The sequence below is a fragment of the Mus pahari genome, chromosome 10 (genome assembly GCF_900095145.1).
Source record: "Mus pahari chromosome 10, PAHARI_EIJ_v1.1, whole genome shotgun sequence".
Taxonomy (NCBI): Eukaryota; Metazoa; Chordata; class Mammalia; order Rodentia; family Muridae; genus Mus; species Mus pahari.
Genome location: NC_034599.1, coordinates 38888118 through 38914949, shown reverse-complemented (window position 1 = coordinate 38914949; position 26832 = coordinate 38888118). Strand labels below are relative to the sequence as shown.

General features: G+C 52.9%; 1 protein-coding gene across 1 annotated transcript in view; it reads right to left on the bottom strand.

Annotated features, from left to right (window-relative positions):
• Nucleotides 1-3083: 3083 nt before the first annotated feature.
• The window catches only part of Nectin1 (nectin cell adhesion molecule 1), a 62919-nt gene continuing 39170 nt past the window's right edge, over nt 3084-26832 (bottom strand). Inside the window, exons 2-6 of the mRNA XM_021206718.2 lie at nt 18994-19344; nt 18221-18523; nt 17838-17955; nt 15954-16105; nt 3084-6745 (exon numbers count right to left, since the gene is read on the bottom strand). Coding sequence (XP_021062377.1) covers nt 6201-6745; nt 15954-16105; nt 17838-17955; nt 18221-18523; nt 18994-19344 — 1469 coding nt within the window. The 3' untranslated portion in view covers nt 3084-6200. The remainder of the gene's footprint in view (nt 6746-15953; nt 16106-17837; nt 17956-18220; nt 18524-18993; nt 19345-26832) is intronic.

Below are 26832 nucleotides of genomic sequence, written 5' to 3'. Positions count from 1 at the left end.
GTGGAGTGTGTGTGTGTGTGTTTGTGTACTTGGAAAGGAGTTCTTGTCGGAGAGATAAAAAGAGGGGTCAGTGCCTCTGATTATCATCTAGGAGTTGGTAGAGATGAGGAGTAAGACAGCAGCCTCCTAAAGACGTGGGTGTGGCCGTCACAAGCTTCTGGAGCAGGGTGAGAATGTGATAGGTTGAGGACCTGGAAGCTAGCACCCAGGTCAAAGCAGAGGACTCTTCCCTAGAAGCTGCTGGGCACAGAGGCAGGTACAGCGTTGCTTCCAGAAGCAGGGTCCAGCTGGAGCTTACTCAGCCAACAGAGGCCTTCCTCCGCAGTCTCACCATCCACATCCCTTTCATTGTGTGACAGAGGCCTTCCTCCACCCTTTCACCATCTACATCCCTCTCATGGTGTGTGTGTGTATGTGTGTGTGTGTGTGTGTGTGTGTGTGTGTTATTTATGGCATGACTTTCTCTGTTTAGACCAGGCTGGCCTTGAACTCAGAGATCTGCATGCCTCTGTCTTCCAAGTGCTGGGATTAAAGATGTGTGTCACATCGCCTGTCCTTCTCATTCTTTTAAACCATCCGTTGACATCTTTCCCAGGAAGTTTTCCTCAATGCGTCTAATGTGACTGCCACCTCTACTTAATGTTCAGTGTAGCTCCTGCATGCCCACCTTATGATCCACTGGGGGCTTGCGTTGCTTTTTGGTCAACAGAAACTAGTTTCCCCTTGTCCAGTTTCTTGACACCCCACTTCCCATTCCCCACTCTCAGAGGTGGCCCTGCCCATGAGCGAGCTCATTATACACTTATAGGGTATGTCTGGGTTCATCCATCCCTAGTTTCCTTTCTAGACTTCAGCACTCCACACACAGAGGAGTGGACTAGCAATGTGTACCAATGTGAGTTGGAACAAATAATGTAAGATGCTAAGGTCTGCCATCTGCCCAGAGTACTTGTGACCCACCAATATCTGCAAAACCCCTACGTATTCAAGGTCAATGTAGAAGGTCATGCCACATCCTGTCAAACAAAATTGATAATTCTCATCCTATGTAGCCACAGAAGGCCAACAACTAATTTGGAAGCTAGGGTCCTTTGCTCTAAATTCTTGGAGTGGGGATAATAAGACTAGCATAGTGGCCTGGCCTCTGGTGACCCAAAATGTGAAAGACTGCACGATCAAATATCGGAATCCTGAAGGTCAAGCTTACTCCCTTAAGTCATCTGAAACAGGAGGTTTGCTCAGAGAATGGTCTGCCATTGCCTTTGGCATGGGCAATGGTGGCATGCAGGAAGCATCCTTTGCCCTACGCAGACAGGGGCTGCCTCGGGCCATCCAGCCTTAGGTTCCCTGTCCTCTGTCTGCGGCACTGGCCAAAGATTTTGGGTGTAGACAGAAGGAGGGCCCATGGTCTAACTAACTAGCATGAAGGTCCTCTTAAGCCCTAATTCAGCTAGGGGGCTGAGTGTGGGTGCTGTTAGACATCAGGCTCCAGGCCTGGGGAAGGTGTGGTCTGGCTTCTCCAGGGCCAAGCTCCGCCCACAGAGGCTGTGTCTGAGACTAATTGGCTTGCCCTCCTTCTTCGAAGCGGGAGAAAGTCTTGGCTAATTTGCCGGAACGCTCTAGTTAAATGCCAATTAGGATGTTCTGTCCACTGCTCTCTTCCAATATATTAATAATGTAATTAAGCAGTTATTGCTCACACAAATTAAAAATTAACTTAAACAGACAGCCTGAAAAACTGAGGAAATAAACGCTCAGACAACCAATTTGCATCCCATTCAAATATTAACACCCTAAACACAGCTCTGTCCCGGGCTCCTTGGTTTAGCTTCCCAGGGAGGGGCCCAGCCAGCTGCCGACAGCTGTGGACTCCGCTTTTTCCACGCTGGATTCTGCCTTTATGTACTGCCCAAGTCTTAGGTGTGGAGGAGGTGGCCTTGTTCCCACATGAACCTGAGCTTTCTGCTAAGCAGCCCTGCCCTTGACTTCTGTGGTCCCTGCCTGTCACCCCATCCCCACTCCCAGGAGCCCAAGGCTCTATGGTGTGGATCTTGGTGAAAGGAGATGCCACTAGGGGTGAGAAGGAGGGGCAGTCCCTGAAGCCCCTGCCCTCCCACCCTCCGGGTCGATTTGTCCTGCATTCCAGACCAGGGGATGGGAAGCAGATGGTGCTGGCATGGGGAGGAGGAGGAGGAGGAGGAGGAGGAGGAGGGAATGGAGGGCTTCCTGGGAGAGAGGGGGTATAAGGCTAGGACCCAGAGGAGCGGCTGGGAGACAGGGCTGTGTCCTCAGAACTGGAGCCCCCTCTTCTGTCTCCAGGGATCTAACACAGCAGGTGCTCCACTTCGGGGCTCCTCAGAGTCACAGGGGACCTGGCAGGGAGGAACAGAACTCTAAGGAAGTGGGCAAGAGGAGAGCGACATGGGGAGGGGTGGTGACTGACACAAGAGCTCTGGAGCAGGGGCTGCCTGTGACTCTAGCCGGAGCAGGCCTTTCTCAGCTGTGCATTTTTGTCATCCATTTCTTGCCCCACACCCCCATGCCTTGGACCTGGCCAGCAGATGCCAGCCATCCGTCCCCCTGTGCCCTGCGCAGTTCATGTCTCCTGGGATAGCCCCATTGCAGCCCGCAAGGAGGCCATGTGGCCCCTCCATGAGTCCCTATCATAGAATCAGGTACTCTGGCTATTTGTGGTGCCCCCTTTGTCATCCCCACTGTCCTGCTGTGTCTCCTTTTCTTGCTCACACCCCACTGCAGTGACAAGAGGCACTTGGGCTTGTTTTAAACACTTTATTTATAAAAAAGTACATTTTTTTTTTCTCAGTACATTTTCAACCCATCTTTTTTTTTTTTAATACAAGTAAAAGGGGGCGGGGCAACCCCTCCCCTCCAGGTCAGGACCAGGGGAATCTGCTGGGCTGTCCCCAGGACCAAAGAGGAAAACAGTGACATAGAAACTTGAAGCAAAGGAAGCTTAGTCACACTCAGACGAGGGTGGCAGCTTCTCTTGGATTTTGTTTCCATTTGTTTTAAAAAAAAAAAAAAAAAANCCCCCCCCCCCCCCCCCCCCCCCCAGCCCGCTCCTCACAGCTGGGGTCAGAAAGCAGCATCAGTGGGGCCGGTTCCTCACCTCTGGGTGTCTCCGGCCCGGGTCAGCTGGAGCCACCTGCCCTCACCAGGGGAGGGTTTCAGTTGGCAGTTAGGCTTGGGGAAGTCTCTACCTGGACCCCCAGAGGCCTGGGAGCACCCCCCCTCCTCCCAGGCAAGGGATGCAGTGTCTGCTGGGCTCCCACCTGGACGATGGCAGGAAGGTTATTGCACCAGTGACGGGGGCACGCTGGGGTGGCTGGCAGAGGGTGTGCCTTCCCAGGGCATTAGTATGGGTTTCTCATTTCTTATGTGTGTACTTGTGCGTGTATACACACACACACACACACACACACACACACACACAAAACCTGTGCTTGGTCTGTGGAAGGCGTGTGTCGGTGTGCTGGGCATGTGTTCACTGATTGTGTGTTGCTGTTTTTCAGGTCCTTCTGGTAAAAGAGACTCAGAGGGTTGTTGCACACCAGAACAATACCAAAATCTGTAGGGAAACAGGGGTCCAGAGGCAGGGGAGGGACAGGAGGGGGAGGGCAGCTAGGGATGACATCCGGAGGGGTCTGGGCAGGTAACACCAAGTTTACTCTCTGCAGTCTGGCAGAAAAGCTCAGCTGTGTTGAGGGCATGAAGGTGAAGCAGAATGCCCTTCGCTCTGTCACTCTGTCAGCTGGCTCTGTCCGCAAACACAGGGCAAGCAAAAGCCCCTCCTCCTTGGGCCCAGCTACCGACCCCTGACCCCTGACTCATGTCCTCCTCTCTTAGCCCAGGTGGCAGCCGCCTGGAAGCGCTCGGTGCTGCGGCTGGGGATCCTAGATCCTGCTGCATGGACTCTATAAATTGTGCTTTGCTTGGGGGAAAGGCGTGCAAGTTTGTACAGGGAGCAGGTGTTTTGTCCAGGCCCAGGGCCTCCTCGATCCATCACAAGACAAGGGATAGGGGATGACGGTGAAAGGTGAGAGAGACTCGGGAGGGTGAGTCTTTTAGTCTTATGGCCCCATAGGGACAGAAATACCCCAATGGGGCAGTCAGGGTTTTGCCTCCTGCCTTGGGGGGTGGGGTGGGGAAGGGAACCAAGCAGAGGGACAGAGTGGCATGAGGAACAGGACGAACCATGACATGGGAAGGACGCTAATACTTCTGGGAGAAGTAGCCCAGCTCCTCCATCTTCCTCCGCCCTGTGGCTAGAAAGGCCCCAGAATTTTCTCCCCTAACTTCACCCCATCCAGTGTCCCCAATGCCAAGAGGGGAGAGCCGTCCCAGGGCTGGCATGGCTTCAAACTTCTGCTACGTGGCTACTGGGCGGCCTGGGCTGGGACTAGGGCAGCGAGGGCCGGGCAGAAGAGCCCCAGCTGGTGGGCTGAGGGGGTGCCAGAGATGGCGCTTGGACTGGGAACTCAATAGCAGCACCAGGGAGGAGTGGGGTGTGGGCTGGGGCTCCCTTAGGAAGCCTATGGCAAGGGTGGGTCAGTGCCCGTGGGGCACAGAATGGTCTGCCTCCCTCTCCCCAATGTTTGTGATCCCTCAGCGAGTGTCACCTAGGGCTGAGTTGGCAGGCCCTAGGCATGCCCATTTAGAATGAGGGTAATCTGGGGGCACAGATGGAGAAACTGAGGCACTTTGAGCTTGGGGACAGAGGGCTGGGGTGTGGGGGGACCTTTTTCCATGCACTCAAGGGAAGGCCCAGCCCCGAATGGCTGATGAAGCCAGCATCCCATTCAAAGAGGGAGTCTACACACAAAGGCCCTTCCACATGGTCGTCTTGCCAGCCTGGCACCAGGAGAAAGTGAGCAGAGGTCAGACTGTGGATATGCAGCAGGCCCCCGGTGCCCCTGCACTTTCTTTGTGATCCGAGCCTTCCCATATGAGACGCTAGCAGTCCCCCTTCGGTCTACCAGACTGTGTTTGGAGAGCTTCCACAAAGCAAGCCTTCTCAGTATCAACACTTCCGTGCCTCGTCCATGCCTCGCATTCCTTCCTGGGATTCCCAACCCTGACTTTCCAGAAGAGTCAAGTGTTGCTAGCACTCGACAGATAAGGAGAAATCTGAGAGACGCGTACATCGTCAGGAAAGGTCGGAGCTACACTGAAATCTTAAGAGTGGCTTTGGGGGTGGGGGATGGGTACGGGAGGTCCATCCTGGCTGACTCTGAATGCTTCTGTGGGCTGATCCCTTCCTGACCTGGGAACGGGTAAGAGGTGGAGCAGAGGGTTGGGCCCTCGGGCAGTGTTCAGCCTGGGCAGGGCGTGAGAGATTGGCATAGGCCCAGGGATGTGTGTATGGATATGTGTGCATATGTTGGCAGAGGCATATAGGAACCGTGGGTGGCATCCACCTGGGGTCACCCACTGTGTACAGAACGGACGGGGCGTAACAGAGATGAGGGTATACGAGAGCTACACCAACTCCATTTGGGGGCGGGGGGCAGAAAGAAAATAAAGAAAACATAAAACCACCCTCACCAGGAAAACACACTGCCCAGGACCCCAGCAGAACCCTCAGCTCCATTATTTCCCACACAAGACTCCCCTGGGTACCACAGAGAACTCCTCTAAAACCCCTTAGGTGCCCTGGCTGCATCAGCTTAGTGGGGACTTGGGGTACATCTCTCTGGGAAGAGGAGCAGCATATCGGGTGGGGGTGAGGGTGCTCTTCATCTCGAAGCTCCCTTTGCCCTCCATTCCCAACGAAGAGAACACAAACAAATTCCAGTGTTGGAGGGGTGGGGGGTGGGGTGGGAGAGGACTGGCTCCCCAAACCCTGGAGGGATGCCCAAGTACACAAGACAAGAACAGGGCTCCCTACACATAGGGCAGTGGAAGGGGTCCTTAAAGGAAAGATACAGCAACACCAAAGCCACGGTCGAACACAACACCAGGGGGAAGGGTGGGTGAGGGAGGAAATAAAAAAACAAAACAAAAAACGAAGCCAAGTGGGGTCTGCCCTAAGCTCCCCTGGCTCCCCAGGGGCTGGTTTAGGGCAGCTGGTCAAGTCTCTGTGGAGCTCCTGGGGCAGTGGGCTGTGGGGGGGTGGGCAGGGGGCGTGCGGGTAGGGGCCAGGGAGAAGTGGGCGCAGACAGAGGCTCCAGAAGGCGGGGCTACACATACCACTCTTTCTTGGAAATGAAAGACCCGTCGTTCTGAGAAACCATGTTCTCAGCCAAGTCCAGCTGTTCAGGGTCGTACTGGTAGCCCAGAGTCCGGTCCCCATAGCCGTCCTGACGGGCTTCAGCCTCATCCACAGTAAAGTAGGGCCGTTTGGCGTCCTCGTCATATTTGGGGTGGGGGCCGCCCACCTTGCGTTCGCCTCCTCCACCGCCCTCCTCCTCCTCTTCCTCCTCATAGCTGCTCCCGCCCAACGGGCCGGCCTTCTTTTCATCATCCGAGTCATCCGGGTACTGCAGGTTCTGTGCCATGGGCGGGTGATGCTGCGGGATGCCTGCCTTGCTGTAGCCGTTGCCGTACACGTGCTTCTTGGTGCTGTAGTCACCCTTGAAGGTGTGCCGGCGCCTGCGCAGGGCCACTATGATCCCTCCAACCACAATCAGCACCAGCAGGACACTTCCTGCCACGCCCCCAATGATGGCTGTGGGCATCTGCCCCGCGCGCCGCCCGTGTTCAGGAGTCGGGGTGTAGGGGAATTCTGGGTGAGGAAAAGAGATGGAGGGGGTAGTGTCAGTGTCTACTCTTCAGAAGTCAGCGGGGGGGGGGTGTAGGGAGGCAGGGGAGGGAAAAGCCCAGGACAGGACATCCACACCCTGAGTTTGAACAGTTCTGATTCCAGAGGCCCCTTAGCACCCCACCTTTCTGAGATCAGCTGCAGCACTGGGAGCCAGGCAGGCGAGAGGAGAGGCAGCTGATGTACCCAGAGCGCCCAGCCTTCCATCCTGACCATCCCTGGAGGTGGCATCAGTTCTGTACTATCCCATCATGGGGCAGAGGCACATCTGCATGCACCCGACTGTGTGTCCCTCACGGTCACCACCCTCCAAGGCGGTCTGCTGTTCATTTCTTTTCAATGCAGGAGCTGGCTATCGAGGTTAACTTACCCAAAGGCTCAATTAGAAATCATCCTTTTTTTTTTTTTTTTTTTTTTTTTTTTTGCATATCAACCCTATGCACGTGCCACCAGTGTCCCTTTGCCTGACATGTAGAAGTAGCTGTCCCAACACCAGGAGCCTAGCAGGTATTCCAGACCAATTCCTTTTGTCTTCAGGACAGATAGAAAATAGGTCGCCAAGTTTTGGCTCAGCTGACGTCCTGTGCGTGCCAACTGCCTGCCAGTGTGCTACAAACAAGCGCTGCTACTTTTTGGTTGTGGTCTGGCCCTGCAGGGCAAGGTGGAGACCTGTTGGGATTGTCAGCTTGGGCTACAGGGTTGAAACACCCAAAGTGACAGATGGTAGGCACAGAGCAGGGACAGGTAGAAGGGGGATACAGAGGACTACATGTAATCACACGTCAGGAGCATACAGATGTGAGAGCATGTTCCACGCTCCACAGGCTTTGCCAGGCACAAATGTATGCAGAAGGATATGCAGATAATGAGGACTGTCTGAGCCAGGCATAATGGCTCATACTTGTAACTTCAGGATGTGTGAGAGACTAAGGCAGGGGGGTTGTTGTAAGTTCAAGAGCAGTTTGGGTTATATAGATCAAGACTGTCTAAAAAAAAAAGAAAAAGAAAAAGAAAATATAAAGGAAAAATGAAAAGTCAATAATGCAGAATGGAAATTAAAAGGCAATAAAGGCAGGAAAAGACAAAAAGACCAGAAGAAGATGGAAGGAGGAAGTGGATGGTGGCCTTTTTTTCAACCCTGTTGTCTCTTTCTTTCCGTCCCCTCCCAGGCCTGGGAGGTGGCTGAGTGAATGTGAAGTCAGGCCAGGCTAGGCCAGAGGCCAAGAGGTCCTAGGGCAGGACACAGGGAGACGGTTCCCAGCACCACCACAGGGTGGCACCGGAGACCATGACTAGCCTCGGGAAGGAGCTGGGGTGGAGACCCAGGGCAAGCCAGGAAGGAAGGTTGCTGTCTAGGCTTCTTCCTGGTCTGGCCCAGGAGGGCCAGGGCCCAGGTACCCAATCTGTCTGGGCCCATGTGTCTGCTCCTGGGAGCCTGCTGCAGCCAGCTCACTCCCTGATTCAGCATCACTCACTCTCCCATGGGCCCCATGTGAGTGTGTGGGGTGCTACTGGCAAGCAGGCAGGAGCAGGGCGGAGGTCCTGGATGGGGGAAGAGGTTTTCCTGTGGCTCAGGCTGGGAGGGCTAGTGAAAACACAGGGGCCTCAAAAGGGGACGGGGTCGGGGACACTTGCCTGAGGTCACATGGCTGAGCTGTGGCCGCCCAGAAGCTCCTGAGCCTGGAGCTGTGGGAGAGAAGCACAAGCCCGGAGGATCTGGGTCCCTACTAGTCACCAGTGTGTCCTCAGTGCAGGTCACAGAGCACACGGTCCATAAGTGTTTACTGAGGGCTGTTTTGACTGCTTTTCTTGCAACCCCCTCTGGGAGCTCATCATGGTTTACTGGGTCCCACTGTCCTTAGAAAGGAAGTCCCTTAACTAACCTGTGCTCTCAGCCTGCCTCCCCAGCTCCAGTCCTCAGATAAAGTCCTCTCCATCTGCCTCCATGCCGTTCTTTGCTTGGTTGGTTTGAAACAAAGTCTCATTAGCCCAGGTTGGCTTTGAATTTGCGACCCCTCCTAGCTCAGCCTCCTGAGCTCTGAGGTTCCGAGCCACCACGCCTGGCCAATCTTCACCTGTCTACTTCCTTATTCAGTTAGCAAATACTTAGAAAACTAATTTTTTCTCTCTAGTCATAGCATTGCGACAGAGCCAAAGCGATGCCTGGGGACATTGCAGCAAGCAGACACGGAGGGAGCTGACAGTGAAGTGCTCAGGGACTAGGAGACTAAGAACTCTGAGGCATGAAACTCACAAAGGTTTCTTGGAGGCTAGACTTTGTCCAGTCTTGAAGGATGATGGTGTAGGCTCAGAGAGGCCAAGATAGTAATCAAGGCATCTAGATGGAAGGGCCAGCCTGCTGCATCTAAACTGCTAGGCTCTCCTTGCCGGCAGAGATGAGGAACCCTGGGTCCTTGGCTTTTCCTTCTGTAACCAGCTGCACTGTTGGGCTTTCTCCAGCTGTCCCTGCGGAGGCTTCATCTTTGAACCTACGGGTCTTGCTCTCTCTGCTCAGGACAGAACTCAGCTCCATTCCATGACTTAACTGTATCCTCCTGGCTTCTCAAGCCACTTCAAGTACACAGCGCCCACTCAGCCACAGAACTCTATCTCTGAAGGTCTCTGGGAGAGTTTTCCAAACTGTACTTCCTGGAACCTTGAGCCGTTACTCAGAGATCAGCAAAAACAGCTGGACAAACACTTTGAGAAACATTGGCTTGGATGACACACTGGAGCCCTTCGCCTTCCCCCATACCCTGGAGTATGACAGACACACACAGGACAGAGGGTTTCCCAGCTTCCAGAAGACAGGACCATCCTGGAGAACTAACAGTTGGATTATAGAGTCAAGAAACCTCTACGACCGCCAACTCAAAATTCCTACCTGTTCCAACATGGCTGTCTGTTCTTTCGAATTCTCTCCATTCACCTGGCTTCCCCTGGGCTCCCACTACCACCGCCTTTTGTCCAATCTGAGTTCCTCTCTGGGTTTTGTTGTGGTAGAGCATTTGTGGGCCTCTCACCTTTACTGAGTCTCTACCCTCTTGGCTGCCCCACCCAGTCAGCAGATTAATTCCCATTGGAAAGACATGACCACTCTACCTCAAAGACCAGCGGTAAGTCCCCATTGCCTGCTGGGACTCAGAACCTGGCCTGCCAAGCTTCTCTCATGCACCTTCATCGCTGACCGCTGTGATTTGGATAACTGCCCCTACCAAAAGCCCCGGTGCTAAAGGCTTGGTGGCTAGTTCATGGCACTGCTGGAAGGTGGTGGAACCTTTAGAGCTGTAGGAAGTCCAGTCACTAGGGGGGTGTATCCTTGAAAAGGCTATGGGGACCCTGCCTCTTGTCTGCTTGCTGCCTTCCACAGAGTGAATGAGTCATTCTACAGTCACATTCTTTGTATGATACACCGTCTCGTCATAGGCCCCAACGCAACAGGTCAATCAGTCATGGACTGCAACTTTTGAAACTGTGAGCTGGAGTGGATTCCCCTCCCCTCCCCACCTACCTCCCTGCACCCCCGACCTGACAAGTATCTCACCACGTAGCCCTGGCTGTCCTGAAACTCACTATGTAGACCAGGCTAGCCTTGAACCCATAGAGATCTGCCTGTCTCTGCCTCCCAAGTGCTGGGATTAAAGGTATGCAAACCTTTCCTCTTTTTAAATGGATTATCTCGGGTATTTTATGACAGGTACCAGAAAGCTGATTGATACATCATGCTTGCTATCCGAGTTCCAGTTTGCGGTGTGTATGCGGTACTAAGAATTTAACAAGGAGCCTGGCATCAGCTAGTATTCTACCACCAGGCTACATTCTTAACCATTTTTTACTTCCTATTTTGAGATAGGGTCTTGGTAAGTTTCTCAGGCTGTCCTTGAACCTGTGATCCTTTGGCCTCAGCCTCCCAAGTAGCTGGGAATATAGAACCAGCCTCGAGTGCGTCCCTAACCATGAACAAGCCTTCACTCACACCACACGCCCTGCTGCAATGCCTCCGCCATGCTTCAGTTCTGTAGTTCATGTTTAACTCTTCCTCTGTAGACTTCCTATGGACAATGTCAGATCCAAGTCTATTAATTACAAACTCATTGCTACTAAGCGCAGGTTACGATTAACCACAGTGGGTTCTGGTTCTCCTTCCAGTCGGAATAAGGGAAGAGCTGGGAGAAGTGGCCGCCTGTCCTTTGGTGCTGACTCACTGAAGCGTGGCCACTGTGCGCATCGTAAGTTCCACCGCAGTTACTTACCTCTCTGCTCTCCCAGCGAAGAACCAATGAAAAATACTGCGTTCTTACATTTAACTCGGCTAGATTGGATTTTCTGACCCCACTAATCACAGGATGACAGGGTTTGCTGCATCATCTGTCTGATGAGAATGGTTGCTGTCCCAAACTACTCTGTAAATTATATTTCGAAATAAATCTAGAATCCAGGCGCCTTTCACCATTCTATCCCCACCACCCTCATTCAAGACACTGCCATCTCTCACCTGGATTATTTATGGCTATCGACACCCAACTGCTCTTTCCCCTTTGCTTCTAAAGACTGTATTTGATACAGCAGCCAGTAGAATCCCATTCAAGTGTAAGTCACATCCCATCACTACCCTGCCCACAGCCCCTCATTGACTCTGTTTTACTCTCAGAGAAAGCCAAAGCCACAGAGCCTAGAATGCTCTCCATGACCCTCAGCGCTGCCGAGCTACACATCCTGCTTTTCTGCAGGCTGAGGGCTCGTTGTCATGATGGGAGCTTCACGCCATCATCTCCTTCAGGGCTTGGGTTGAACACCACCTCCCCAGGGTCACTTTCCTCATTCACCGTACTTAACATTGCAATGTCAGCAGCACAGTGGCCTCCTTCCCACTGTTCCTTCGCCTATGTCCCCTTCAGGACCCCATAAGCTTCCCAAGGATGGAGTTGGGTCTGCTTTGTTCACTGATTTATCTCAAATGCCTAGATTACACGGCAAAGAAATCCTTGTTGGATAAAAAGACACATTCTCTCCTGCCATGGCTCTGCCTTAGCGGGGCCAGCATTCAGTTCCACAGATAAAGTGGACCTGGGACACACTGGGGACCTCATTTATAGGAATCGTGGTAGAAGGAGCAGCGGCTTAGGGGCAGATTACACTTGGTTCTCTACCTCTGACCTCCCCTGCCCAAGTCCTCTACTTAATGTTTTTCCTAAATGCTAATGAGGCTTACTGTGCCTGGGGGATCTTTTGGGACCAAAGGGAACCCACGATATTTTAACTACTTTAAGGTCAGGTCTGTGTGGAGCAGAGGGATGGCTGAGATGTCAAAGTAAAAGCGCCAAATGAGTGAGGCAGAAGGAAGGGATAGTTACAGGAACTTAATTCATGTTCAGATGGGGTAAGGGGCATCCTGCCCCTCCCCTCTCCCCTTCCATTTGTCACTGTCAGCCAGAAGCTTCTTCACCTGAAGAGGACCAGCGAGCGCCACAGTTGGGCAGAGAAGGAAGAGCCACACTGGGATAATTTGCTCCTGCTGTCGGGGGCCCAGCTGGTCTCTCTCACATCCTTTTACAAAGTGGTCCACTTGGCCCTGCTTCTAAAGGGTTGCAGACTTCCCTCTGGGGATGGACAGAACCTCAGAGCAATGGGACTTCTCATTCTCGGTCCCCAGTTCTGATACTATGATGGGTGGCCCAGTGCGTGTGTGTGGGGGGCGCGGGGGGGGCTTTGGATGGACCTAAAGTGAACCAGACTTAGGGTTTATAGTCTGGAACTAGGATCCAGGGTCAAAGGGAATTCCTGGGCCTGCTTCCACAACCAATGCTGGATGTTTTGGCAGGCAGGAAATGACCTACATCAGATCAAGCTAGGAAGTTGTGAGAACTACATTTCCCAGCATGCAGTAAGGCCAGCCACTGGGAGGGTGGGAAGGCCTGGGGTCATACGCTGAGAAGCCCTGCTGTCCAATTCTGGTAGCTGAAGCAGCTGTGTAGTTCCTACGTTGTCTGACAGAGCTCCTGCAAGCTGGAGGAGGAACTCCCAGAGATACAGATGCGGTTGCATCCTCGGATTCCCAAACACACTGCCATTTGCTGGCCTGGAGACGGCCCATTTGCCCTCAGCATAGCCCCAGGCTTCTGTTTGCACACTCAGCATGCAGACAGTGGCTTGCCTGCTCACACTGGCTCGAACATGCTTCCAGAACACACCCACACTCATGTCTGGGCACGTACACTTGCAAGAGACACTCCCTGGGAAGGCCGACCAACCTTGGTCCAAAGAACTGGCCTGACTGGCATGCCCACGGGATGAGCCCAGACATCATCAGAAGTAAGAGTTGGGACCGACACAGTGAACTTGAGTGGCTTCCCCTCCCTGCTCTTGGGAGTGGCAAGAGGCCAACCTGCTGCTTTTCTCCCAACACCCTGAAGGGCAGAAGCTACTCCTATTTGGTCAAGGCCGTACCCTGGATCCCTCCCCACCCTGACTGTTAGGTTAGCCCTTGTGGAAGAAGGGCTCGGCTATCTACTATGCTGTGGGACCGCTGACCTGGGACTCTGAAATTGCTTCTCAGCACAAGGGCCCTGCAAATGGGCTTCTTTGAGTGGCCAGATGCTGTTAACTGTATCCACAATCTCCACTGGGCTGTCCGCTCAACTTTCTCCTCCCCATGGCCACAGCATGGGCTTACTTCACACTAGGGGTCATTCTCTGTGACAGCCCTTAACTGGTGTCCTGGTGCCACCATGCAGCCATCTGACACAGTCAACCCCCCCTTCTCCCCCGCCCCCGACACACTAGGCTGCTTCACTTAGAGTCTCCGGGAGGCTCACAAGGCCCTTCTTCTATGCCCACCATTGCTGTTCCAGCTCTTCACCTTACACGTTCTCCCTGCCTACCCCACCCCAACCGCTCTCCAGATGGACCCAGGGCAAGGCTGTTATCTGACAGGATGGTCAGAATGAAATATTAAATTTCCACTTACCCTTCTCACTCATGCACTGCCTTTAGACCAGTGGGGCTGAGAGCTCAGGGCCCAGCTGTGCCTCTGGGGGTGGTCCCCAGAGATCTCAGAGGGCCCTTGCTAGTGTGGGGGAAAAGGGTGATGAGGCTGTCGGCCACTTAAGAGAATGAAGAACACTGGAAAGCTTAGGACATCTGGCTGAATCCCTCAGAAAGGCTGGAAGCTGCTCCCTGCAGGACTGACCTACAGCTCCTATCAGGAGCTCAAGGACTGTCTTGCTTTTTTGGCTCTTGGCTCCTGGCATTAGATTTGCCAACAACAGAGCCCTGGTACAACTGACCCTTTTCCAACTGGAGCTCTGGGTGGTTTTAGACCACCTGGACTTGTGCACACTCCAGGAATTATACACAGAATATCACACACCACCACCTAGACCTGACTACAGGTCCCACAGCCGGTACTGGCTACCCATGGCAGCTTCTTCTTCATGGCTAATTTCCTCTACCTTTTCCTCCTTTCTGCTCCTGGACCGGAGCTTCCAAGGAGCAGCCCTTCCTCATGCCCATCGCCCTTGTCCCTGGGCTTTCAGAGAAGGGAGGATACCACTCTCCTGCTATCTGTGGCTCTGAGGCTGGGCACACTTGCCCCAGCAGGATCTCTGGTCAGTCTTCTTATGCTGAGAAGTAGCATCAGTGAGAAGATGCTTTGGGGCTCCTTACTTCCTCCAAATTTCCACTCAGTTATTTTCCCAGAGTGCCTGGGTGGCAGAGTGGGATGGTGTGGTGATGATGGTGATCCTGTTAGGGGCCACATAGCCCCTTGAGTGACATACTGGTCACACACACTATGGTGACTCCTCAAAGAAGGTGGCTGGGCTTTTCTTCATCCAATCCTACAGCCTGGGAGCCAGAGCTCAGGCCCCTGTGAGGCTCCAAACTGTGCCAGAAGGGAAGAAATGTGTGGCAGCTCTCTCTTCTGCATGTCTGCCACGCTATAGGAACTCCCAAACCCTATCTGGCCTGTCTGTCACCTTGGCTGTCACCAGGTTCCAGCCCTGGCACCTCTGCACCTATAAACAAGTCTCAGAGTCAGGGACAGGGAGTTGAAGAAAACTGTAAGTGACCATACCACCCTCTAGTCCTAGGTGACAAGACAGCCCCTAGGACAGGTCAGTGCAGTCCCTGGAGAGCTCCAGCTGCTTTGTGGTGTTTGGAGCATACCCACGGTTGATATCTCACTCGAGATAGAGGCTCAATGCCAGACGTGTGTCTAGCTACAACTCTGACCATCACCTAGCTTCCCGAAGCCCAAGGTCACTCTGCGCATGTTACATCCTGTCTCCTTTGGTAGCAGTGGGATGTCCCTTCCTGTTTTCAGAGGGTCTTTATGACACTTTCTCAACTGACAAAGGAGCTTAGGTTTGATACTACAGACACTCCCCCGTGTGACATTTGGTGGCAATTTAGTCCTTGGTGCTTTTGTTTTGATGCTCCCACTAATGACAATGTTAATGCTGGAGGTTAGGACAATAATCACAGAGTCCTGGCCACTTACTGACAGACCGAGTTGTGCTAGGTTATGTGACCTACATTCTGTGTCACTGGACAGGAGCCCTCCCTTCAAGGCAGGTCACACTGCCCCCATTACACAGTTGAGGCCTGCTCAGGTCATGTCCCAGGGGAAGTCTCCCTGCAGAACATCAAAAGCGCTCATTTCCCCGGACTGACGGACCCCGTCATGTAATGACAGAAAGATCTGAGAAAAGAGCAATTCAGGCTGGAGACGTATGTATCCAATGCTGTCAGGGAGCGTGCTCACTCCGGCCACTGTGACACTGCCTTGTGTTCTGCTTGAGGCGAGCCTCACCCTGCAGCCCTATGGGTTTTCTCACCTCCAGCTGCAGAACTTGGGAGATCATGGGCTCCGCCTGCAGACCTGCCCCACCAAGCCGGCATGATTCCCCAGTGCAAGCTTTCAGCTGTAGCCCCTAAATGCCACTGCTGAAAACAGCATTTGCTGTCCTCTCTCAATGAGCGACACTCGGACTGTACTCTCGAGCCCCACGTAAAGCAAAGAGAAAACTGCAAAGAAAGAACTGTGGCCTGGACCCCAGAGAAGCAAGGGAGAAAAAGAAGCAGACTTCCCATCACGATGTGATGAGCGGAGCGGGCGCAGCCGCGGGGGAACCTGAGGTTGGGGTGCTTGAGGGAGGCTGAAGGTTCTTACCTGTGATATTGACCTCCACCTGGCCCGATCGGGTGCCAATAGGGTTGGTGGCCTCACAGATGTAGGTTCCTGCCAGGCTGTAGGTGATAGGTCCCCGGAAGAAGAGGGTCCTGTTCTGGGCCTCTACACCCTTGGGGAGAGAGCCATTCAACCTGTAGATATATTCGGAGACACAGTGAAGGGTTATGACTCTTCAGACCCAAGAAGCTCCCAGAGCATCCACTTGGCTTAAGTGCTACCTGCCAGCCCTTATGCTGAGTGTGTATATTAGAGTATGTTTGGGTAGAGGAAGAGAGTAACAACAATAACCTCTTGCATCTCACAGTTTTCTATTATTCAGTAATGTACGTTTGTTTGTTTGTTTGTTTGTTTGTTTGTTTTGAGACAGGGTTTCTCTGTTTAACCCTGGCTGTCCTAGAACTCACTTTGTAGACCAGGCTGGCCTCGAACTCAGAAATCCGCCTGCCTCTGCCTCCCAAGTGCTGGGATTAAAGGCGTGTGCCACCATGCCCGGCTTATGCGGTTTGTTTTTTGTTTGTTTTGTTTTTGTGTCTTTTTGTTTTGAGACAGGGCTTAGTTATGTAGCCCAGGTTGGTTCTGAACTTGCGGCAACCCCGACTGGGCTCCAGTGGTACTGAGATTATAGGACTTGGGCCACCATGCCCGGTGGTTCACGTTTGAGCATCAAACCACTGAAATGTATCCAAGGCAGGTGGGTACCACTCCCACCTATCAGATGAAACCCAAGATCCAAGGACAAGGACACACACACACACACACACACACACACAGCTAGGAAGCAGCAAAACCTGAGCCAGCTGGGGATGTGGGCGGCAGGAGAGCTCCACTGCTCCTGGGTCCTCGTTTGTCCTTTGTCTCCTTGGGTTGACAACAGAGATACCTGGGTCCCGACCCTAGCTAGATTTCCTCTAGTGGGGCCACTGTGGCCAAGAGCATTTGGAGAAGCTAGTCCGATGTACAGGCAGGTATGGCTGAGCTCCTTCCCATTGGCGATCCAGCCATTGCTGAGTAGGTCTTAAGACGTTTCCACATGGGAACCACTTTGAGAGTTTGTCCAATATGGAAGACCTTCATTCTTGTCCACTGTTCTTCAGCCAAGCCAGCAGCCATTCCAGCTACAGGGCTGACTGGGCAAGCAGGCCCTGCCCACCTCATCTTCAGAAGCAGTTTTGTGCCAAGAAATGGAAGGTAACAGGGAGGGCCTGTCAGGGTTCTCTACTTCCTAGAAAAAAACCTCTAGACTTACTCTGAGCTGTTGCCTTCTGGTCACTCATGTCAACTTTCTCAGCTTCCGCCACACCCTGTCTGAGTCCCACCTAGCTCTCTCTCTGTGGAAAGAATGCTCGCTTGAGATGTTCAAGTTGGCCAGAGTGGCTGTGTTTGGTTTCTCTCTGAAGGCCAAGAACCAGACTGTAGAGCCAAGCATGCGACAGTGGGACAAGGGGATCCATTGCTGCCTCCACTCAGAGAACCTGGGGTGGCTGGAGGACTGGGAACAAAGACAGACTGGGGTGTTCGAGAACACCAGCTTCCCAGGGGACACCTTGATAAAAATAAGCAGTGGGGACTGGGGTGGGGTGACTCAGGCTGAGTCACCAAACGAAAATGACAAAACTCTTCATTAGTGAGAGAAGGGAAGCGGGCTGAGAGAAGCCCCTGCTGGCAGGATTATTAGTTCCAAACCTAAGCACTCAAATGCTGCGGTGTGTGTCCATAGTATGTGTGTGCATGTGGCGGTCTCTTAAACCGACCCCTATGGAAAAAATCCGAGCTTAGATTCTAATCCTCCCTACTCCCCAGAGGTGGGTGGTTGGGCCTCTGTGGGGGTATTTTCAGGGGACAGGCCAGGCTCGCAGCACTCACGTGGTCCAGTGGTACTCAGTGGCTGGCGGGTTAGCGTCTGCTTTGCACGTGAGCTTCACATCTGTCCGCTGCAGATACCAGTTGCCATCAAAGCCCTCGATGGTCACCTCAGGTTCATCTGTGAGGCAAGGGAGGATGTTGAAGAGGGTGAGGTCGGGGGAAGAGCCAGGGAAGGGGAAGAAGGAAGAGTGTTAAGGAAGGAGGATGGTGAGGGTATGGGAGGACCTAGAGCAAGTAGGTATTACGGACCTCAGCGGAAACTGCAAGGGAGGGGCACAGGGAGATCGCAGCATCTTGGAAGAGAAAGTAGTGGGGAGAGATTAGGGGACAGATGAGGAAGGCGGGTGGCAACAGATGGGAAAGGGCCCCTGGCCCTGGCTCACACTGCACATTGAGCGTCAGGCTCTCCCTGAAGCGATCCAGGTGATAGTTGACGATGCAGGCCAAGGACTGCCGGTGGGCCTCCCTGCTGGGCACCAAGCGGTAACGGCTGATGACTGTCACAGTGCCGTTGGGGTTCCGAATTTCCTGGTACTCTGCCTCGCCCTTTAGCCGTGTTTCCCAGGACACCACACTGGGGGGCTTCCCATTGGCTGAGGTGCAGGTGGCCACCAGGACCTTGTCATCCTGTCCCTTCCTGGCTCGAAGCACCGCCCGGGTGCCCTCGATCCAGTTGGTGGGTTTGGCTGGGGGGGGGACACGATGGCATTAGTTGAAACGGCCTGGCTATCTGCTGGTACCCACCCTGGCCACCTCTGCTGTGCTCAAACCCTTCCCAGAATTTCTCCTGGGAAGTTCCTCATGCGCCAGCAAACCCTCCTTGCTGCGCAAACAGACCTGGTTTTAGGCTTCTAAGAGTCTTGGCGTGTTCAGCTTCCTGCTTTACCATGGTGTGTGTCTAAAGCACCTGCCTGCTTCCTAGTCTCCAACACATGTCCCTTGGTGGAAGCCCCAAACTAAATACAGTGCCTATCCCTTGTCCAAAGCTAAGGCTCCACCCTGATCCTTGGGGGATTGGGTAGTCAAGTCAGAGATGTTATGCCTGGACTTCTGGGAGCATGCCGCACCAACAGGGGTATCTGTGGTCATGGAGGCACATGTTAAGAATGGCCAAGCCATCGAGACAGGCAAGAAAAAGAGACCCAGGGCAGCTTACCCATCACAGTGAGATTGAGCTGGCTCTCACGGTTGCCTGTAGGGAAGGTGGCAAATTCACAGATGTACATGCCCTCGTCCTCCAGCTCCAGACTGGAGAGGCGGATGGTGCCATCGATGAAGGAGGGTCGCAGGAACTCCACTCGTTTCTCGTAGGGAGGCAGCACGGACACACCCATTGTCGGGTTGTAGATGGCCATGTTCTGCTTGGAGCCATTGGAGGCCTTCTGCCATGTGACCTGGGTGATTTTCACACTGGGCAGCGGGTTGGCAAAGCTACAGTGCAGTACCACATCTGTGCCGATGAAGCCATACATGGAGTCGTTCACCTGCACCACCTGCGTGTGAATGCCTGGCGGAGGGAATGATGGGAAGTGGTCAGCACCAGGCACTACTCCCCAGCCCTCATCCTATGTCCTCTGCCCTTGATCTTTACGGCAGCCATTACGTTTATAATTCTTCTTATGGAAATAATCACTGGGTCTGGTGGCTTGTGGCTCAAACCCCCGCACTTGGGATGCCAAGCAGGAAGTTTGCTATAGGACTGTGGGGTTACATAGTAAGTTCTAGAACAACAGCCTGAGATACAAGTGAAATTCATTTCACCACCCCCCACCCCGCACCCCTGAATAAATAAATTACTTATTTGATATAAAAACCACTTAAAGGCTGTTAAGATGGCTCAGTGGGTAAAGACATCGGCTCCCAAGCACGATGACCTAAATTTGATACCGGAAACCCACAGGGGAGTCCTGTAATTGTTCTCTGACCTCCACACACCCACAATGGCTTATGCACACACACACACAATAAATAAATGAATTTAATAATAAAATCCCACTCTGGATAATTCTAAAAAATGCTGAGAAGACAACGACATCATTCACTTGTAGCTCAGAATGGCCTTGAGTTCATTATCCTCAAACATCTCAGCTTCCTGCGCACTGGCATCCTTCACAAATACCACTACCATGCCTGGTTATGATCTCTCTCTATATTTGCAAGCGTATGTGTTACGCAGGTTGATGTTGATGTTAAAGATCTTCCTCAATTGAGTTCCAACATATTCTCTTTCTTTTTACTTGTTTATTTATTCACGGCGGGGTCTCACTATGTAGTCCTGGCTGCCTTCGAATTTGCTGTGTAAAGCAGACTGGCTCCACATTTGCAGAGATCTGCTTGCCTCAGCCCCCTCAGCGCTGGAGTTGAAGGCATGAGTTTCTCAGTCTCATATTTTTAGGCAAGGTCTCTCGGTTGGACCCAGCTGGGTTTAGTCTGTCTAGCCAGCTTGCTCCAGGGATCCCACCTTTGTCTCCTGGGCAGGCCACTACTAACATCTGGCATTCGTGTGGGTGCTGGGGACCCTAAATATGGTTCTCATGCCTTTGTGGCAAGGATTTTACCCAATGAGCCATCTCTCTAGCTCTACATTAATTTAAAAACAAACAAACAAAAACAAAGCCCAGGACCCCCAAAGTATCAAACAAACAAAAACCAAAACAAACAAAACAAACAAACAAAGAAGGAAAGAAAGAAAGAAAGAAAGAAAGGAAGGAAGGAAGAAAGTAAGAAAAGCAGAAAGAAAGAAAAGCAAGCAAGAAAGTAAGTTAGTTAGTTTTGGTTTGATTCCCCCAAACCAAATGGAATCAGAATCATAGTGTAGAGATTGTTCTAAATGCTGCTTTTCAGTGCGTGGTACGGGTCAGTGTTCCATGTTAGTGAACACACACCCGCATCCCACTTTCTCCCTTTTCTCTGGATATGGATGGAGCCCCAGGACCTTGCTCATGCCTGTCACCACTGAGCTACAGTCACACTCTGCCTTCCCATGCCCGCACCCCACCCCCGCACAATGGCTTTTAATCTATATAGTCGTCTGATCTTGAACTGAACATCCTCCTGCCTCAGCCTCCAGAATGCTGGGGTTGCAGGTGGCGCAGTTATGCCACCTAGCGTGCCGTCCTTTTGTATGAGGGTGGAAAGCTCTACTCTCCAAGAAGTGCCTGGCTAGTTTTCCTGGGTCTTAGTTCCCTCATCTGACAAGTGAGCCAGATAATCTAGTGTCCTCTACCTTACCCATTACTGGGGAACCAGATGGCATACAGGTAAGCACATGGGGGGATGTGGGGCAGGAATCCAGAGAAGGCGCTGAGGATGCCAGCAAGAGGGCCCTTCCCCTCAGCTCCCACAAGGCCTACTTAAGCCCTTCCGTTAGGAAGCTGCCCAGTCAGGTCCTCCAGGTTCCTCCCAGGACTGCCCTCCCTGTCTCAGGATGTGGCTGTTTATACCTCCAACTTCTATCCTGGACTATGGACTCCTACAGGGAACTCTTCCCCTTCCCGAGTTCCCAAAGCCCTGCCCAGCTCAGCATCTGACTTACACAGCAGGCGTCCGTGTTTCCTTTTCTCTAGTGGAGCAAATATTTACCGCCGGGCAAACTGCATGGCAGCCAAGAGAATGGGGATTCCTAGGAGGAAGCCGGCTGCTGGGCGAGACTTACGTTCCCTCTCCTCACCCAGAAAGTCTTTTCCTTTGAGCTTGGTACCAGTCTGGGGTGACCACCCCAGACCAGGCTCTGCCCTCCACTTCTCTCCATCTGGGAGCCTGTCACGTCCCCAAAGTGGCATCTTTGTCACAGGACTGCATTGCTCCTGCCACTGATGAGTGACCGCATTTGTGAACTTCCTATCCTGCATCTCCAGCTTACTGATCATCAATAATAGCAGGCCCTCCACTGACCCAGAGGCAGGAGGATGGCTCCAAGAGGCCTGGGATCCTTGCCTCTTCTGTGTGACAGAGAAGTAGGGGCTCTGGGAAGGCCCTAAAGCCCACTGCACACTGCTCCCCATTCCACTCCTCTAGAGACCACAGTGACAGTGGGATCTCGGGGGCTTAGTATACAGTAGGCTCTCAAGAGATGCACGCTAAGCCAGGTGTGGTGGGTCATGCTTGTAATATTAGCATTCAAGAGTCAAAGTCAGAAGGATGATAAGTTCAAGGCCAGCCTGGACTACACAGTAAGACTTGAGGTATGGATGGGGTGTGTGGAGGAAGAGAGAAAAGGAGAGATGTGGGGAGGGAGGGGAAAGGAAGGAAGAAGTGGGGAGGGAAGGAAAAGGAGGGAAGAAGAGAGAGAGAAAGAGAGGGGTGGGGTGGGGGTGGGGGATTACTGAATTCCTTCTAATATCTGGTTTTGGCTTTCCCAAGCCATACCCTTGACACTGAGAATTCTATACACCTCCCATCTTTCTCTCTGTTCACACAGCCTTCCCAAGCACATCTCCCCAGCTGGCCCTTGGAAGCACCAGGCACCCCAAGCAGAGGTACTGGGGGGCTGGAGGAGGTGGGAGGAGCAAAGTGTGACACAAGCTGGGGGTTGAGTTTCCGCCTACCCGTGGGACGCTGGCAGCCATATTTCCCTTGTCTCGTCAAAGGAGCAGGCTGGGTGACCTGGGTCTTCTGTTTCCTTCTGGCTCTGTCTGACAGCAGCCCAGCCCTTGCCCCACCCAGAAGCAGTCCTGAGAGGTCAGTGGGTCAGATGGTCTAGCACTCTTGCTGACTGGTCAGCTGGCAAGCAACTAATTCCTCCATCCTCCCTGACAGGATAAGTGGGTGCTCCCTGATGCTTGCTCCTCTAGCCTCCGCTCCCCAGGCAGGCTGGAGGCTGCCCAGCAGCTGTGATAATGTGAGCATAATTGGGAAACTTGCGCCACACAAAGCTGAGAACTGGAAAAGCCAGTTGGGAGGGCTTGGACCACAGGTGAGAGTTGGGGGAAGGGGCATGGGCACTAGGAACCATCTCAGTGCTAGGCGTGGTTGGCCTGGAGGGGCACATGGCCCACTGACCCCAGTACCCCATCTCCTCTTGTCCCTCTGCAGGTGTGTGGCTGGTGGGGTGGCAGGGGGCTGGTATACAGGTTGACATTCCCATGCTACTTCCTAAGCAATGATTTCACCCTTCAAGGATAAGGCAGTGCCAAGAGGGGAGGACGCTGATGATGCTCCATGGAGGTTGAGTAGGTTCCTGTGCCAAAACAGGTGTGCGTGCGTGTGTGTGTGTGTGTGTGTGTGTGTGTGTGTATGCCTGTGTGTGTGCGAGTGCATGCGTGTGTGTGCGTGCATGCCTGTGTGTGTGTGTGTATGCCTGTGTGTGTGTATGCCTGTGTGTGTGTACATGCATACCTCTGTGTGTGTGTGTGTGTGTGTGTATGTGCATGCACACATGCATGTCTGTGTCCTCCCTATCTGAGTCTATGCTGGGTAGGGGCTGTTTGTCTCTCTGCTGGCTTCTCCCAGAAGCAGCTTCATGGTGGTACAGAGAGAAACATCATACACATCGTACACAGAGAAACATCATCGTACACAAAGGCATTTCTGGCACTTTCCCGCCCTGTGATGGGCTGGGTCGGGACACGGAGGACTTCTCAGTAGCGCTTGTGTTCACATTTACTCTTGGCCTCTGCCACAGCCAGCTGTTAACAGAGCTGAGAGGTAGCCCGTGGGTGACATGTGGGTTTCCTGGAGTACTGACAGTAAAGAGTGCCACAAAGAGGGGACATCGGTCCCTCTTCAACATGGCACCCTAAGGGACCTGGTTCTTAAGCTTCTGTGGGGGCTCCCTGACTTGGACCAAGCACGTCAAGTCAGGTCTAAGTATCAGCTTGTAGACTGGGTGGCTTAAAATTTTCATTTTCTCTCTCTCTCTCTCTCTCTCTCTCTCTCTCTCTCTCTCTCTCTCTCTCTCTCTCTTTCCGAGGAAGCAGGGCCTCAGTGTATGCTCATCTCTCTTCATTTCTGCTCCAGCTTCCTAATGTCAGGGGTGGCTCCCAAGCTCTGTCGGTCCTTCCTGGCAACCTCTATGGAGGTGTACAACAAGACCAGGAAGAGTTTGCATTCTGCCCCGGTGCCACCCAGTAGCCAATGATTTAGCCTTCCTATGACTCAGTTTACACTGAGGGTGCACATCTGCAAAGGGGAGCTTCTAATAGCTAATGCTTGCCTTATAAAACTGTTGTGAGGATGAAATGAAGGACCACATGGGAAACTCAGAAGACAGCATTAGCACAAAATAAACGCTCAGTCTATGATGGCTACCGCCATCATGGTTGGCATTATCATCATCACCATAATCAGCATCAGCACCATCATCCTCACTATCTCCATCATCTGCAAAGCCATAGGTCTCCCTCTCTAGAACTTCAATCAACAAATGTTTACTGATCATCTACCTGGCAGTAGGCACTGTACAGCCCCCTCCCCACCCCGGACACCATGAGGTTCTTGTTCCTGACTCTCTGTGGGCACTTCCACTAGGACCCCAATGTCATATAACGGGCAACTGTACCCATTACTATTTCTTGCCCTTGTGTGGAGTCTGTATCCTGTCACTCACAGTTGTCTAGCTACTATGGGGAAAGCAGGGACATGCTTGACCTTGAGCTGTGTAGACCGCATTTTGCCCGACATTGTAGGCCCAAGCACGGCGAACCTGCCCCACTCTCTGGTTACCCAAACAATAGGAAAGTCCTCTTTCCCTGCAGACCAGGGCCTGGAGCTTTGTGACATGGTAGCACAGGAGAGAGTTCAATGGACCAGGCAACCTCCCAGTAGCCAGGTCAGGAAGGATTGGGTCATCTGCCCAGGGACACAGGAGAGTAACCCCCTGGCCTACTGCAATTCCCACCCTAACCCTGTGTCTTGCTCAGTCTGTCTCTCTAGGGCTTTGTTCTGGGTGGTGTCCTTCAGAAACCCCACAGTACTCTGAAAATGACACAAATGTCAGTCACAGTACTCATAGGTACCCTGTTCTGGGATCCTGTCACTGTGGGTCAGACACGGAGTCTGGGGAACTCAGACTGGAGCACCTACAGAGAAAGCTGCTATGTGCAGAGCTGGATGAGTAAGGGGACAGGGAACAGAGATGTGAGACCTGCGTCTGCAGGAGGAGTTCTTACATCGGAGGGTACAAGCCATGAGTCTTTCCCTGATCACCCCATACAGTCAAGGTCCAAGACACTGGTCCCCGGAACTTATGTTCTGGTGCCTCGGTTTCCTTAGCAGAGCACAGGCTAGGCAGTTGGGGCGACCTGGCTTCTCAGAAGTGCTGACCCAGCAAGGCAAGCATCAGACCAGCCCCCCTGCCCCGCCCCCATCGTCACAGGCCTGAGAAAGCCCAAGCTCAGCAAGAAAACACAAAGGCTCTTCAGTTGTGGCGGACTAACCTGCTCCCCAAGGCCCTGCCCTGCTTGCCATAGAGGTAATCTGCAGGGGATGGCAAGAGTTCCCACGCATCGGGCGTGGCCACACGAGCAGTTTCTCTTCCTGCCCCTTTTGACTTTAGAACTCCTGTCCTGGCTAGGCAAGCTGGGTCTGGCTCGGCAGGTGGGTGTGTAAAGGGGGTACTTCTGGGAGGACCACTATGCCCTGACCTGGCTGTGGTGATCTTCTCCAGGTCTTCACTTCCTGAAACTTTGCCTCCTCAGCATCTCCAGCAGTCGCTTGAGCAGAGTGTTAGTGCCCAAGAGAGAAGTCTGTGTGCATGGGTGTAGGGTGCTGGGCTCTCTGACAAGACTCTGTGCCAAGGCAACATTGCTTTTTTTTTTTTCTTTTGTTTTACTTTGTTGCGAGACAAACATCGCACACTGTAGCCTAAGCTGCCCTAAAACAAGACTATGTAGCCTAGGCTGGCCTCAAACTCATTGCAGCAGGTCTCCTGCCTTAATCTCTTGACTAAGCTTCCTGACTAATGGGATTCATTACAATGTGAGCGCTACCTTAGTTACATGTGACATCTGCTTAGAAGAAAATCAACCCTGTTCCCCTCTAACTCAGTCCATCCATGTGTGCATGTGCGTGTGCGTGTGCGTGTGCGTGTGCGTGTGTGTGTGTGTAACTGTACTGGAAATCCAACCCAGGGCTTTGCACATGCTGGCTAAGTAAAGTGCCTTACCAACAGAGTACAACTCCAGGTGAAACCAATATCCTTCGCTTCTAGGGCTTTCTAGGCATGTTCCCTCCCTCCCCTCCAGGAACTGGCAGACAGGACAGGACTTCCTTTTCCGGTGGTGGTGAGAAACAGGTAAATGCAAATGAGAATGACTCACTGTTGGGGAGGGGGAAGGGTCCCTGAAACCCTGAGTCTGCAAAAAAAACTTTAGGACCCTCCCCTCAGGCCAGCTCCTTTCTCCAATGTCAACTCTCTGGAAGTTTGAGCAGGAAGCATTTAGGCTGGCAAGGAAGAAATGGGATCAGGAGGGAACTCCCTTTCTGGGGTCACCCTCCTCTTGGAAGGCTTTGCCAACCTGTCATCTGGACCTGATCATTCTGCCAGGAAGAACCCATAAGGGTAGGGCGCTTGCTGAAGCCCTTTGAACTTGTCCTTTCTCGCATCTATGCCCCAGGCATGATTCCCCATTAATTCAGGAGCTCCTTGGCTCTCAGGCTGCAATGCAACATCTGCTTCCAAACTCCCCTTCGCACCCGGGATGGGGACACAGTGACCTGGCACTAGAGGGCACCAGGAGCAGACAGAGACAATGGCTGCCCTACTCCTTGTCCCAGTGTCCAGCCAGCCCTCCCTGGGGAGGCACAGCAAGAAGGCATAGTAGTGCCTGTCCTGGCCAGGCACACTGGTTAGCAGCTCCATTTCCTACCTCCTGCAGTTCAGGGACCTCTGCTGGTGAGAAGGTCTTGGGGAATTCTCTTGGGGACAGAGTTCCTGGGATGGCTCCAGGGGCTCTGTATCCTTCCACTCACTACCAGCCACTCGCAGTAGTGATCATGTCCTGTGATCCCACAGTCAGGGGCTAATTGCTACTGTCTGAGCCCAGGCGCCTCCACC